Source organism: Artibeus jamaicensis, unplaced genomic scaffold (assembly GCF_021234435.1).
Source record: "Artibeus jamaicensis isolate MK-2021 breed Jamaican fruit bat unplaced genomic scaffold, CSHL_Jam_final contig_1526, whole genome shotgun sequence".
Lineage (NCBI taxonomy): Eukaryota > Metazoa > Chordata > Mammalia > Chiroptera > Phyllostomidae > Artibeus > Artibeus jamaicensis.
In genome coordinates, this window is record NW_026521297.1 from 854,577 (window position 1) to 868,543 (window position 13,967).

At 55.8% G+C, this 13,967-nt stretch overlaps 1 protein-coding gene across 1 annotated transcript; it reads left to right on the forward strand.

Moving 5' to 3' along the window:
* Nucleotides 1-1,629: 1,629 nt before the first annotated feature.
* SLC1A5 (solute carrier family 1 member 5) lies at nt 1,630-12,780 on the forward strand. Its single transcript, XM_037155118.2, has 9 exons — nt 1,630-2,906; nt 5,377-5,419; nt 5,859-5,900; nt 6,076-6,117; nt 6,922-7,088; nt 8,981-9,214; nt 9,948-10,142; nt 10,287-10,418; nt 11,961-12,780. Exons 1-9 carry the CDS (start codon nt 2,347-2,349, stop codon nt 12,199-12,201), a joined length of 1,656 nt encoding a protein of 551 aa, XP_037011013.2. The 5' UTR covers nt 1,630-2,346; the 3' UTR covers nt 12,202-12,780.
* Nucleotides 12,781-13,967: the final 1,187 nt, after the last annotated feature.

The following is a 13,967-nucleotide window of genomic DNA, read 5'->3' on the forward strand; positions in this document are numbered from 1 at the left end:
TGCCTTCAATACTTTAGCTGCCTCAGTTCCCTCCCCACCTGGCGCCCAAGTTGATTTCCTGGTTTCCTCTCACTAAAATGTAGCAAAGTTCTTTTTGATGTTTAATTCTTTTCTCGCTGCAGAATCCCCAGCACCTTGAACTGTACCTTGGCCCTGAGTAAAGGGCTCAAGGACTGTTTGTCAAATGAATAGAGCGCCTGGGCATTGTCCCCTTTGTGTTTTGTCTGGAGGGTCACTGTGTGCACAACGGAATTTGCACTCACGTTGATTCTAGGACAAATGGGGCAACTGGTGCTCAGCGGGTCCGTGGCAGAGTCAGGATTCGCACCCATGTCTGCGTGGGTTTAGGGCCCACACTCTCGGCATCTAGCTCAGAGCCAAGCTCACTGGGGTTTAACGTGAGTTTGTTAAATGAATATATGATGTTAGACTAGAAGGGTGGGATGGGAGACAGGGACTTTCTGAAGTAGATGCTGTCGAGGTTGGGAGGATCTGGGAGGGCAGCGTGTCTGAGAGGCACAGGAAGGAGGCCCGCAAGGCCACAGGTGCCTGAGTGGTGGGTCCTTCAGTCACCTGGGCAAATTCTCTCAGCTCCACCTGGCCCCGGTGCCTCACATCCGGCAGGATGTCACCACCAGCCTTCAGAGATCCTTCCCAAGCAGGTCTGAGTCTCGGAACCAGCAGGGAGAGCTTACGACCAGGGCCCAGTGGCGTGCGGAGCCCATTCTGTTCGGATCTGGGCCCAAACCGCGTTCTTCAAGGATAATGACAATATCCTTGATTGGTGTGGCCCGATTGGCTGTCACCCCCTCCTAAAGTGAAAGGTCGCTGGTTTGATTCCCACTCAGTCAGGGCATACGCCTAAGGTTGTGGGTTCAGTCCGTCATGTACAGAGGTGAATGACTGATGTTTGTCACACACATTGATGTTTCTCTCCCTCTTTCTCTTTTCCCTCTCTCTAAAAATAAATAAATAACATCTCGTTTTAAAGACTGAATTTGTGGCGGGGAGCTCAGTGGGCTAGAGCATTGTCCCGAGAGGCCAAGGTTGTGAGTTCAGTCCCAGGGGTCAGGGCACACACAAGAATCAACCAATGAATAAGCGGAACAACAAACTCGTGTTTTTCTCTTGCTCTCCCTCCTAAATCTATAAACGACATACGTATATTTTTTAAAAGAGCGAATTTAGGGGGAAGGAGGAGTTTCAGGCGGAGCTGATTTTCAAACGAGCCACTAGCGGGTCCCTTGTACTTTAAAAAAAAAAGTTTTATTTATCGGGCTTAGAGCGAGAGAGGAAGAGAAAGAGAGAGAAACATGGATTTGCTGTTCCATTAATTTATGCATTCATTGATTCTTGTACGCGACCCCAGATCAAACCCGCAAGCTTGCCATACCAGGACAATGTTCTGCCTGAGAGAGCTACCCGGCCAGGGCCTCACTTGCACTTTGTAGAGAACCTCGCCCGCCCCTGGGAGCCATCGAGGATTCACTGCCCCAAACCGAGGCCCAACTCCTTTGGCTGGAAAGAGCGTTTCCCCAACGCCCCTCCTTTTTCAGACCAGTTCCCCAGGCAAGCCCCACCCCCGGATACAGGCGCCGTTGTTATTCTACCATCTACGGGGCTTCGGCCTCATTTGCTCCACCGCAGGCGAGAGCGCGGAACGCGGAGCAGCCAATCGGCGCGCTCCGATCGACGCCCCCCCGCGGGCTCAGCTCGCAGAATTCTCCTCGGCAGCTTCCGCCAAAGTGCTGAGAGTCACTCCGCGCGCTCGGGAAGGCACCTCCGCACTGACAGCTGTTACATCCGAGGGATTCCCGGACCAACGCCTTACGCGCTCGGCGGTCTGGACCTCCCTTCTCGGACCCAAGAACCTGGTTCCCTTCTTCCCGGAGCTCCGTTTCCAGGACCCAGGCACTCCCGTTCCCCGCCTCCCGGATCCAGGCGTCCGGGATCTGCGCCACCAGGACCTCGCCTCTTGAAGACCACGGCTGCGTTGGCGCCGCCAGCTCTCCGGAGCCAAGGACCCCAGGTCCCAGCTTGAGAAACTACCGTTTTCCCCCCTCCCGGGGCTAGGAAACCCGGGGGCTCCCAACTCTCAGCGTTCGGAGGCCAGGAAGAGCACCGCCTGGGAGAGCAGAGCAGTCCCAGCGCCCAGTACAGAGCTCAGACACTCCCTCTTCCAAGAGCCAGACACTTGGGCGCTGCGAAGTCACACTCCGAGGAACCCTCAGAGTTCCAGCTTCCAGGCTGTTACTCAACTCTCAGTTCTAAGCAACGTCCGCGTCCTGGGAAGGAGCCCCAAGAGCTCCCAGCATCCAGGCTCTAAGGAACCCCGGGGCGTTCATCATGGTGGCCGATCCCCCTAAAGGAGACACCAAGTTGCTGGTGGCGGCAGAGCCCACTGCGAACAGTGTCTCAACATCCGTCCCCAGAGAGGACCGAGGCACGGCAGGAGGCCGCTGCTGCAGCTCCCCCGACCAGGTGCGCAGCTGTCTTCGCGCCAACCTGCTGGTGCTGCTGACGGTGGTGGCCGTGGTGGCGGGCGTGGCATTGGGCCTGGGGGTCTCTGGGGCCGGCGGCACGGCAGCCCTGGGCCAGGCGCGTCTGGCGGCCTTCGCCTTCCCGGGCGAGCTGCTGCTCCGCATGCTGCGAATGATCATCTTGCCGCTGGTGGTGTGCAGCCTAATCGCCGGCGCCGCCAGCCTGGACCCGAGCTCTCTCGGCCGCCTGGGCGCCTGGGCGATGCTCTTTTTCCTGGTCACCACACTGCTAGCATCTGCGCTCGGCGTGGGTTTGGCGCTGGTTCTGCAGCCCGGCGCTGCCATCGAGGCCTCGGTCAAGGATGCGGATCCTACCAAAAGCATCAAAAGCAAGGAGGTGCTGGACTCCTTCCTGGATCTTGTGAGGTCAGGCCCCGCTCCCCGGTGGAGGGAAGGAGGGGAAGAGCATACTTCGGCCACGTGGGGAGGGGGATGGTGTTTGGAATGGCGGGAGTGGCCACGTGGACCAGAAGCAGGAGTGGGCGGGGTGGGGAGGAGGCTTAGGGTCCACCAGAACCAGGACATCCCCAGGGCGTCAGGAAATCTCACTGCAGGGGTGTCCAACGTGCGGCCCAGGATGGCTGTGAATGCGGCCCAACACAAAATCGTACATTTACTTAAAACCTTGTTTTTGGTCATCAGTTTTCACTAGTGTTAGTGTTTGTGTACTTAAGTATGTGGCCCAAGACAACTCTTCTCCCAGTGAGGCCCAGAGACGCCAAAAGGTTGGGACACCCTGTAGGGGGTGGTGGGGGAAGCTCTGGTCCCTCAAGGATCAAGGTACAGAGGGTGAGGACAGACTACGGGGAAGGGGGCTCCAAAATGTGCGGCCTGGGGACATAAGGGGAACCCTTCCTTCATAAGGGCGATGAGGAAGTCTTACAGAGTGAGGGGAGAGTAATGTTCTGGGGCGGGGTTGGGAGAGGTAAGAGGGACTCTCCTCTGAGGGGAGGGGATTCTGAGGGTTTCCAAGGGGGTCTTTGGGCGGCCACGGGCTCCAGGATGGGGTTTCTGGACAAAGGTTGAGTCTAGGTCGTGGATAGATTTGCAACCCGTGGAGGACCTGAGGAGGGCTGAGTGATCCCCACCAAGCCCCCTTCCCTGTCCCAGGATGTCCATACCACCAGTTGCCTACACAGCCAGGTTCCCTACTCAGCCTCCCTTCCCCTCCCAGTTCTGCTGGGCCCCGATGGCTTCCCCATACGTGTTCCTGATAAGTCTTGCTGCCTCCAACCAGTTTCCGTTCCATTTCCTCCCTCTGTGCCCCACTCCCCCACCAGGCTGCCCAGAACTGGGGCAGATTCTTTTCCTTCTGGTCTCTGCTTCCTGTCTGCCTACCCCCAAGAATGGCGCTCCCCCCTTTTAAGGAGGACACAGACAGCTGGGTCCACATGGCTTTGCTTTGGGAACTGTTGAATCAGAGTTTCCATCTTGGTTGGGGATTTCCTGGAAGTGGAAGGAAATGATGAGTCACGGAACTGGGTTCCCCCAGCGTCTTGGGGCCTTAGTACCTGCCTCCTGAAATGGGAAACTTCACCCAGAAGTTGCAGTGGGTGGGCACCTCCTGGCTGGGGGAGATTAGCTGAGACAGGCCTGGGTGGGCACAAGCCCGCCTGCCCAAGGCTGTTTATATTTGTACAGGCTCCCGCCCCGCCCCGCGTGCCAGAACAGATAGAACTCACACGTGGCGGGCCGCTCCCTGCCTTAGCTGAAATATCTCGAGCCACACAAACTTTATAATCAACTGACAGGCACACAGACCCTCAGCCACGGCCGCGACATGGCACACTGACAACTGGGCTTGCACCAGCTGTGACATGTGTGTATCTGCTGGATACTCACACCCGTTTAGCGCATACATTCTCCCCCCTCTGTGCACACAACAGCATCCCACCTGCCTGAACGCCAGCCCTCACTCCGACCAGGTACCAACACTTGGCAAAGTGGATGGAGACCCACAGAACAGCTGTACGCCCACGTACCAGGGGAGAAGGAGGGGGGGGGGACTGTGCAGCCAGCTTGCTAGGTTCAAACCCCAGCCTGCCACTTCCTAGCCAGGCAAGTTTCTTCATCTTTTTTGTGCCTCGGTTTCCTTTTCTGTAAAGTGGGATAATAGTGCTCATCCCTGTGGGCTGTCGGGAGTTGATGCAAAGCACTTATTACGGCGCCTGTAGCTACATGCGGTGTTAGTTTCTTCTCCGCCTGAGACACAGGGCTGATGGCCGGCTCTCCAACATCCTCTGTGGGTTTCACTCACTCGGCTGCCCACTGAGTCACCCTTGGACGCTGCAGCCGCGTGAACACAGATGCATATTCATGACACACACAGCATCTCCTGTCTCCCTCCCTCCCTCCCCACCTCTTCCCAGCACCCAGATCTTCCCCGCCCACCAGCCAGCCCCCAGAGGCAGCCTGCCCTTTCCCTGGTCCTCCAGGAGGAAGTGGCTGATGCAAGATGTCCAGGGTGTGAAGTTTGTTTCTGAGGGTGGAGCTGAGGGCCGCGGTGACCCTGCCGCAACCTGCCTGAGGGAAGCCACCATTCCTCCGCCTCATCTGCAATCTTTTCAATCCTTTGGGCCCCGGACGCCAGCCTTCTGGGGCCCTAGGAGACCAGCTCAGGCCCCTCACGCTCTGCAAACGTGTGCAAGCTACTCCACCTCTGCCCGACCGAACCTGGCTGAGGCACGGGTGGTGGCCATATTTGGGTGCAGAGGGGACCTCCAAGGCTCCCCCCACCCCAGGAGACCAACGCACCTCAGCACCCCAGCAGACACCCCCTGACCTCCCTGGGCAGGACCTAATGACCTCTCCTGCGCCCCCATGTATGTCTCTGCAGAAACATCTTCCCTGACAACCTGGTGTCTGCGACCTTCCGCTCAGTGAGTCCTCAGGGGGGGGCCCAGGGGTGGGAGGTGGGCAGGGAGGAAGACAGCCAGTGAGAGCCCCTTGGTGCCTGCTTTTGGACGCACCTGTCCACGTATTTACAGGCGGGATTGCAGGGTTATTAGGTGACTTCTGAAACCCAGCCACACGCCTTACCCAGAGATGAGAAAATGGGCTCCCAGCCCAGCCCCTGCCGGCCTCCCATTCTAGCTGTGTGGTGCTGGGCAAGCGCCTTTACTTCTCTGAACCTGGGTTTCTGCCTCCGGAAAACGGGAGATGAATAATCCTAGTCGTCATGGGGTTGGTGGTGGGACGGAACGAGATGATGGGTAGAGGCATGCTTGGGGCAGCCTTTGAGCATCGTGGGTACCAGTATGGGGTGCGGGGGGGTGCTCAAGGACCATCGACACAGACCCTTCCCATCCCCTCTTGCAGTACAACACCATCTACAAAGAGGATATTTCCAATGGAACCGAGGTGAGAGTGGGAGATGGGGGTGGGGGGACACCCCAGTCTTGGCTTACCCACGGGGTCGTCCAACATGAGGTGCACTGTCTGTTTGAAACTCCGTGCAGCCCCTCCCCGATTTCTGTCTTTTCTGCCCCTCTGGAATCTCCCTTTTGACCTCTTTTCTTCCCCCATTACCACACAGGGGCCTGGCTCTTTGGACGTTTCCAATGGAACCAAGGTGAAGGTGAGAGGAGGAGGATGGGGAGACCCCATTTCCTGGCCCATCATTGTGGTCGTTCCTGTCTTTTCTGCCCCTCTGGAATCTCCCTTTTGGCCTCTCTTCTCCAACCCCCCCCCCCCCCCGCCGGGCCACTGCCTGCTCTGACCCAGGCTCCTCTTCCCCCCCACCCCCGCACCCTGTCTTGACCAGGCCTTCTCCCTGACCTGCCCCAGGCCTGGCGGCTGGAGCAGTCTTTCCAAAGCACGAACCTGACCCTGCCTCTCCCCTGCACAGAGCCCCGACGCGCTCCACAGTGCGCGTCCTCAGAAGAAAGCCCAGGCACTGTCGGGCCTCTGCCCCTTCGCCCTCCCAGTCTCATCCTGTGATTCTGCCCCGCTTGTTCTGCTACCTCCCAGAGCCACTGTGGATTTCATTCTGCTCTTGGAATGCCCACGCTGCTCTCTTTTCTAGGCTACTGCAAGTTATTTCTTCTCTCTAGAACCTTCTACCATCTCTCTTCATTCACGCTTCCTGTTCGCCAGGGCTCAGACTCTTCCTCCAGGAAGCCCTCCCGGATTACTCACACCCCTGAGCTGGCATCCCTCTCCTCGGTTCCCACACTCCTCTTCAACCCTTCCACTCCAGTTTCAACTCTGCTCCCACTGGGTGGTCCCTGGCCACAGGTCTATTTCCCCTGGACTTGGACAGTGAGCCTTGGGAGGGAGGGGCCTGAGTGGACGGGCCCCAGCGCTGCCCAAGATAGTCCCTCAGTGACTGCGCACACTGACTGGACATCCCCCTGCTGTCTCCGTCTGTTCCCGCCCGAAGAAGCCTGTGGGGGAACAGGTGGAGAGTATGAACATCCTGGGCCTGGTGGTGTTTGCCATCGCCTTTGGCTTGGCCCTGCGGAAGCTGGGGCCGGACGGCGAGCCGCTCATCCGCTTCTTCAACTCCTTCAATGACGCCACCATGGTGCTGGTCTCCTGGATCATGTGGTAGGTGGTGGGAGGGGCCTGGAGGGGTGGGAGGAGGTGACCCTTCCTCTGCTTCATAGAGCCAGGTGGCCTGGATTCAAATCCAGCATCGACCATTCCCTGGCTGTGTGACTTTGGGCAAGTGACTTGTCCTCTCTGTGCCTCAATTTGCTCATCTATCAAATGAGGACAGTGCTACATTTTTTTTTTTTTTTTACTTTTTTCTCTTGGCACCTTCTTGATCTTACTGGGAGGTGACAAAAAGAGGCATGCTGTGGCTAACATGGCTCAGTTTTAGAGATTTTGAAGGTGATCAAACATTTGCCTTTGGATCTCAAAATTGTACCTGCTTTGTAGGGATTATCATGGAGATGAAACAAGGGAATGGGGCAATAATAGGTTAAAAAAAAAAAGCGCACCTAGGAGGTGGTTTAAAGGCCTGGCGCTCACCGAGCTTAGTTCGGTAATATCAGCGAAGACCATTCCCACTATGAGCTTTGTTAAGTGACCTTCATAAGACAAAAACATGTGCAGAGGCCTCTGGCTTCCACGCTTGTCCCCTTTCCATTCTCATCGTGATCTAGAAGGTCAAACTGGGAGCGGGGCCAGGATTGCTGCATCTTTAACAAATCCCAACCCCCTCACCCATCCCGATTTCAGTGCAGCCAGCATCTAAGAAGCAGCTGTGTGGGAACCAGGTGCATATTTTAAAAGATTTTCTTTATTTATTTCCCTTGGCTGGTGTAGCTCAGTGGATTGAGCAGTGGACTGCAAACCATAAGGGTCACTGGTTCGATTCCCAGTCAGGGCACATACCTGGGTTGCTGGGCCAGGTCTCCAGTAGGGGGCGTGTGAGAGGCAGCCCCACATTGATGTTTCTCTCCCTCTCTTTCTCCCTTCCCCGTCTAAAAATAATAATTAAAATATTTTTTTAAAGATTCTATTTGTTTATTTTCAGAGAGTGGGGAAGGGAGGGAGAAAGAGAGGGAGAGAAACATCAATCAGTTGCTTCTTGTGTGTACCCCGGCTGGGGACTGACTCCACAAACCAGGCATATGCCCTGACCAGGGATCAAAAGCTCCAACCAGCTGAGTCACACCAGTCAGGGTAGAATCAGGTGCGTCTTCACTAATGAAAATGCCTTGCCAGAGGGGCACATGATGTGTGGGTAAGAGCAGGCTTTTTTGTTGGGTGACCTGGGTTCTCATCCCAGCACGGCCGATTCTTAGCTGTGCCCTGCAAGTTACTGATGCTTTTGTGCCTCAGTTTCCTTATCTGGAAAGTGGGGTTGATCGGACCAGGTACAAATGAGTTAATACAAATAAAGCGCTTGGGAGAGTGCCCGACCTACAGCACACTTACAGAAAACAGTATTAGCTAATATTTATCAAGTACTTGTATGAATTCTTGGCACATCCCACTGGCCAGAACGTGGGCATCTGGCCAAACCCAGGGGCGCAGGGGGCTGGGAAGTGGTGCCCTTCTTACCGAACAGGAAAGGGGTTTGTGAGAACCAGTCACAGGAACCAGGCAGTCACGGAAGCAGTCTTGGGCAGCCTCCTGGCTGGGAGGCATAAGTAACCCCGGAGGTCTGCACTTCAGGAGAGGGTGCTAAAGTTTATAGACGAATTATTCGAAAGCTTTCAGCCCTGGCTGGTGTGGTTCAGTAAATAAAGTCCAAATCTGCTTGGTGGCTGTACTCCCAAGTGGTGATGGAGGTCCCCAGGCTCCTTTTACCTCTGACTATACTATCTGTACAGGGAGAGAGCAGGGGGAGGGTGGTGGAGGTGCTGGATTTCCGCACCCATTGCCCTGGGCGCCTCCTGATTGATTCCAAGGGAGGCCGTGCAGAGCTCAATGCCCTCTCTGGGTGAGCATGTGGTCAGGGGCTGCTGTGTCTCCTGGGTGCTTAGGTACGCCCCTGTGGGCATCTTGTTCCTGGTGGCCAGCAAGATCATGGAGATGGAGGACGTGGGGATGCTCTTCACCAGTCTGGGCAAATACATCCTGTGCTGCCTGCTGGGCCACGCCATTCACGGGCTCGTGGTGCTGCCTCTCATCTACTTCCTCTTCACTCGAAAGAACCCCTACCGCTTCCTGTGGGGCATCACGACGGCGCTGGTCACTGCCTTCGGGACCTCCTCCAGGTGTGACCTTGGGGCAGACCCACCAGGGTGGGATTTTTAAGTTATAAGGGGCCTGGAGTGGAAATAGCAAGTCTGAAGACCCCTGAACTTTTGTGTTTGGGGACTTTGGGTCTGGGTACAGAGGCCGGACTTTCCTAAGTTTTTCATAAGGTCCTAGATCTATCCCCCCCATCCGCCACCCAGTCCTCCCTAAAATTAGAAAAATGATGGCCTTAGAGAGATTTCTTCCTCCCCGCCACAGCCTGGCCCTGGGGGACTCTGGCGCCTCACACTGGATCCTGGCTCTGGGAGCTCTTTCTGCCCTCTTTCTGGGTATCTCTGCTGGCCCCGTTCCCTCAGAACGGGGACCTTCCCTGCAGCAGCACCCCCAAGAAAGTTCAGCTGGGGTCTGTTATCTGTGGAGATAGCAGATGGTGAGAGTAGGCGAGCTCTCAGACATTACAGGATTTAGGTACGAATTTTTGTGTGTATTTTGAGTAGCAGGTTGCTGGGGAGCCTACATGTTGGAATGATTGGAGTCTGCTGGATCCCTAGTACCTTCTGGCTCTGGGGAGAGCAGGGCTTGGATCACTGGGAGGGCTGTGGGTGGAGGCCTGGGGATGGTCGTGTCTAAGCTGGTGGGTGGAGCTTGGGCCAGGGAGGCGGGGCTATGTGGGCAAGGTGGGTGGGCGGGACTGTGGTGGGCGGGGTCAGCCTGGTGGGTGGAGCTCATTCAGATATTGGTCCCTCGCAGCTCTGCCACCTTGCCGCTGATGATGAAGTGTGTGGAAGAGAAGAACGGCGTCTCTAAGCATATCAGCCGCTTCATCCTGCCCATCGGTGCCACTGTCAACATGGACGGCGCCGCCCTCTTCCAGTGTGTGGCCGCGGTGTTCCTTGCACAGCTTTACAAGGCGTCGCTGGACTTTGTAAACATTATCACCATCCTGTGAGTGTGGGCTGGCTGTGGCCAGGACCCCTGACCCAGCTGACCCCTGCCCTGAGAATGGACACAGGCCCGGGGGGAACAGGGCTGCTGCGGTGGCTTCTCCCATATGGAGACCCTTCCCTGACCCCTCTTCTCCTCCCCCAGGCTTACGGCCACAGCGTCCAGCGTCGGCGCGGCGGGCATCCCGGCTGGAGGTGTCCTCACCCTGGCCATCATTCTTGAGGCAGTGAACCTACCGGTTGACATCTCCTTGATCCTGGCCGTGGACTGGCTAGTGTGAGTGGGGGTTTGGGGCTTCAGGGGGCTCGGAGGCACTCCCCGAGTCGGGGATGAGCAGGAGGGCCATCCAGAGTCTCTGGGTGGTTGAAGAGAAGGAGGCAGGCATCCTGCCAGCGAGGGAGTGGCACCTCCAGCATTCCAGTGGAAGGGAAGGGAGGGATCTTGGAACTTCTAAAAAGAACGCCAGCAAGGTCGAGTGTCACAAAGTGGACTCTTAGGACAGGCTGCCAGTGTTCAAACCCCAGGCACCACAGCTATAGCTACTGCGACCCTGGGCAAGTGTTTCTTCTCTCTGCCTCTGTCTCCATCTGTAAACCGGAAAGAATGGTCTCTCCTTGGCACTAGGTGACTGTACCTGCAACTCCCTTCTAGGCTCCTCTAGGAAGCAGGAAATGCTGTGTTAGCTGCCGCAGTTAAGCTCTTGAGAACATACGGGATTGGAAACAGACTGGTTTCCAGTTAAAGTAGAGTCACCATGTGTCTTAGCAACATCACTCAGGAGAGTTGAAATCGAGTCCACAAAAACTTGTGTAACAGGTTCCTAGGACATTATTCTGAGAATCACTGTTCATAATAGTGAAGAGGTACAAATGTTCCAGTGTCCATCAGCCGACGGACAGATCATTGAAATGCCACCTGTCCATGTGATGGACTGTATAGAATGAAGCGTTGGCACAGATGTGTCACTGTGTGAATGAGCCTTGAAAACGGGATGAAGAAGCCAGACAGGAAGGACCACGCAGGCCGTGGTTCCATTTCTGTGAAATGTCCAGGACGGGCAAACCTACGTGAAGGGGATTAGCGGCTGCCTGGGGCCGGTGGGTGGGAGCAAATGGGGGGTGACCGCCCAGTGGGTGTGGGTCTTTCTCTTTGGAGCGATAAAAACACTCTGGAATGAAATAGTGGGGATGGTCACACAAGACTGACCACACGGGAAACCACGGGACTGTGTGCTTTTAACAGGTGGGTTTTATGGTGTGTGGACTGTAGCCCCGTTTTCCAGAATGTCACATCTGCACACGCACACACACACACACACATACACACACACACACACACAGCTGAGAGCAGAGAGAAGACCCTTGGGGTCCTGGGGAGGAGGGAGGCCTCAGGAGAACTCAGTGTGGCAGAGGGAAGAAGAGGGGCCCCAAGAAAAGGAGCAGGTGACTTTGAGGTTCCAGAAGGGACGAATCTTGTTTTATTGGGAGAAGGACCCCTGGGGTCCCACAGGGGAGGAGGAGATCTTTGGGGGTCGGGGTAGAGGACACTTCTGGCACATGTGATGGGGGACTTTCGGATTCCAGGGGAACGGGGGGAGGTAGGGGGTCCCGATAAAGAGGTCTTTGAGGATCTAGGTAGGAGGGAGGGAGACTTGGCATCCTGGGAGGAAGGAGGGGTGACCTGGGTCTGGCGTCGTAGAACAGGGTTCTGCGTAGGAGGGAGTGATCCGGGGGGAGGAGGGGACTTCACGTTTGGGGGGAGGGGTTGGCCCTGACTCCTCCCCTCCCACTCATTTCCTCGTCACTCCCCTGCCTTCAGGGACCGGTCCTGCACCGTCCTCAACGTGGAAGGTGATGCCTTTGGGGCGGGACTGCTCCAACATTACGTGAATCGGACGGAATCTCAATCTCGGAACTCGGTGCCCAAGTTGATCCACATAAAGAGCGAGGCGCCCCTGGACCCGCTGCCGGTCCCCGCTGAGGAGGCAAATCCCTTCCTCAAACACTTCCCAGGACCCGGTGGGGATGCCAGCACCTTCGAGAAGGAATCGGTCATGTAAACGCCAGTGAGGATCTTCCCCGCCCTGATGGGGGGGCACTTTGGACACTGGATCCCAAGGGGTGAATAAACGGACAAACCGGGACTCGGAGGGCCCCGCCCACACACTCCGGGGAGCCGGGGGGGCTCACACTGCCCCCCCAACCCCAGATCTGGGAGCTTCGCTGCTGGGACATATGTGGATGTGAGTGTGAATGTCGCCCCCAATTCCCCCCACGCTCCTTGACTCTTACCCTGATCTGAGGCTAGGAAACAGGAAGATGGAGAAGTAGTGTCCTCCACACCTCCTCCTGGGAGCCTGCCGGGCTGCCCCGTCTCAGGGCAGGAGCACAGGTCACCACGTGGAATTCTGCCTTTTTTGAGAGGAAGGACACCATGTGCTGGCTCCTTTGTTGGTTGTGTTGGTGTCTATAGCTGTGTGTGTGTGAGAGAGAGAGAGAGAGAGAGACATGCATGTGTGCTCTGTGACTCCAGGGCACATCCCACCCGTCAGGGAACTCTGGGTAGGGCAAACTGACAACAAATACTGCTGTCACTCCAAAGGACAGTTTTTAGCAATAAAATGGTCAGGGCTGTCGAATCAGATGTGTTTAGGCATTTGACTGAAAGCACTAGCCACACAGAAACAAACAAGAAACAGGATAAATTGCGCTTCATGGAAATGTCTATCAGCACACCCCGGGCAACCACTACAAGATGCCACTGTCCGCGCCTACCGGAAGCGTAACACACAGAAACCACACCACGAGCTCTCGGGGGTGTAGGGCAGCTGGACAGAGCTCACGCATCTCTAGGGGCGATGTCACATGGTCCGGTCACTCCTGAAAATGGCTAGGCAAGGCCCTGGCGGGGTTGCTCAGTTGACTAGAACACCGTCCAGATACGCAGAGGTTGCCAATTCAATCCCACGTCAGGGCATGTAGAAGAGTTAGTTACTGACAAATAAGTGAAACAGCAAAGCAAGATTCCTTTCTCAAATAAAAGAAAGTAGCTAGGCACTCATGTCCAGTTAAAATATACAGCACATACCAGACAGCCCCGTAACCACTGCTAGGGATTTATCCCGGAGAGATGAAAATTGATGTTTACACAAAAGGCAGTACATAAAATTTACATCTGCCGTCTATATAACTGCCAACATTCACAAGTCCCTGGATAAACTGGGACAATTATTCGTGCAGTCGAAGGCTAGTCAGCAAGAAAAAGCAAGGATTGAAGCAACAGTTGACCCTTGAACACGGGTTTGAATGGTGGAGGTTCACTTACATGCAGTTTTTTAGAGATTTTATTTTTAGAAAGGGAGAGAAACCAATGTGTGTTTGTCTCTCGAGCGCCCCCTACTGGGTACCTGGTTCGCAGCCCAGGCTTGTGCCCTGACTGGGGATTGAACCCATAACCCCTTGGCTCACAGGCTGGCGCTCAACCCACTGAACTCCACCAGCCAGGACAACATGGACTTTTCCCCATAAATACCTCCACTGTTTCGATCCGGTGGTGAGTGTGAGTGTGGAGGGCCTACTGTGTGCGCTGAGCTCTGTCTCTAATCATAGTGTGGAGGGGACTTGAGCGTCCAGGTTTGGAGTGGCCCAAGGGGATCCTGGAAGCAGTCCACTGTGAATACTGAGAGACAAGCTCAAGTTTTGGGGGAGTCAAAAGTTATACATTGGTTTTTTGACTGTGTGTGTGGGGGAGCAGGACCCCTAACCCCTCCTACCATGTGTTACTCAAGAGTCAACTGTACTCAACCTGGCAGCATCTCACAGATAC

Bases quoted from the DNA above. Each gene is read 5' to 3' on its own strand.
- SLC1A5 (XM_037155118.2), top strand. From the start codon at position 2,347: ATGGTGGCCGATCCCCCTAAAGGAGACACCAAGTTGCTGGTGGCGGCA. The intron at 5,420-5,858 runs GTGAGTCCTCAG...CCCCTCTTGCAG, and splicing joins TGTCTGCGACCTTCCGCTCA to TACAACACCATCTACAAAGA. The intron at 10,419-11,960 runs GTGAGTGGGGGT...CCCTGCCTTCAG, and splicing joins CTGGCCGTGGACTGGCTAGT to GGACCGGTCCTGCACCGTCC.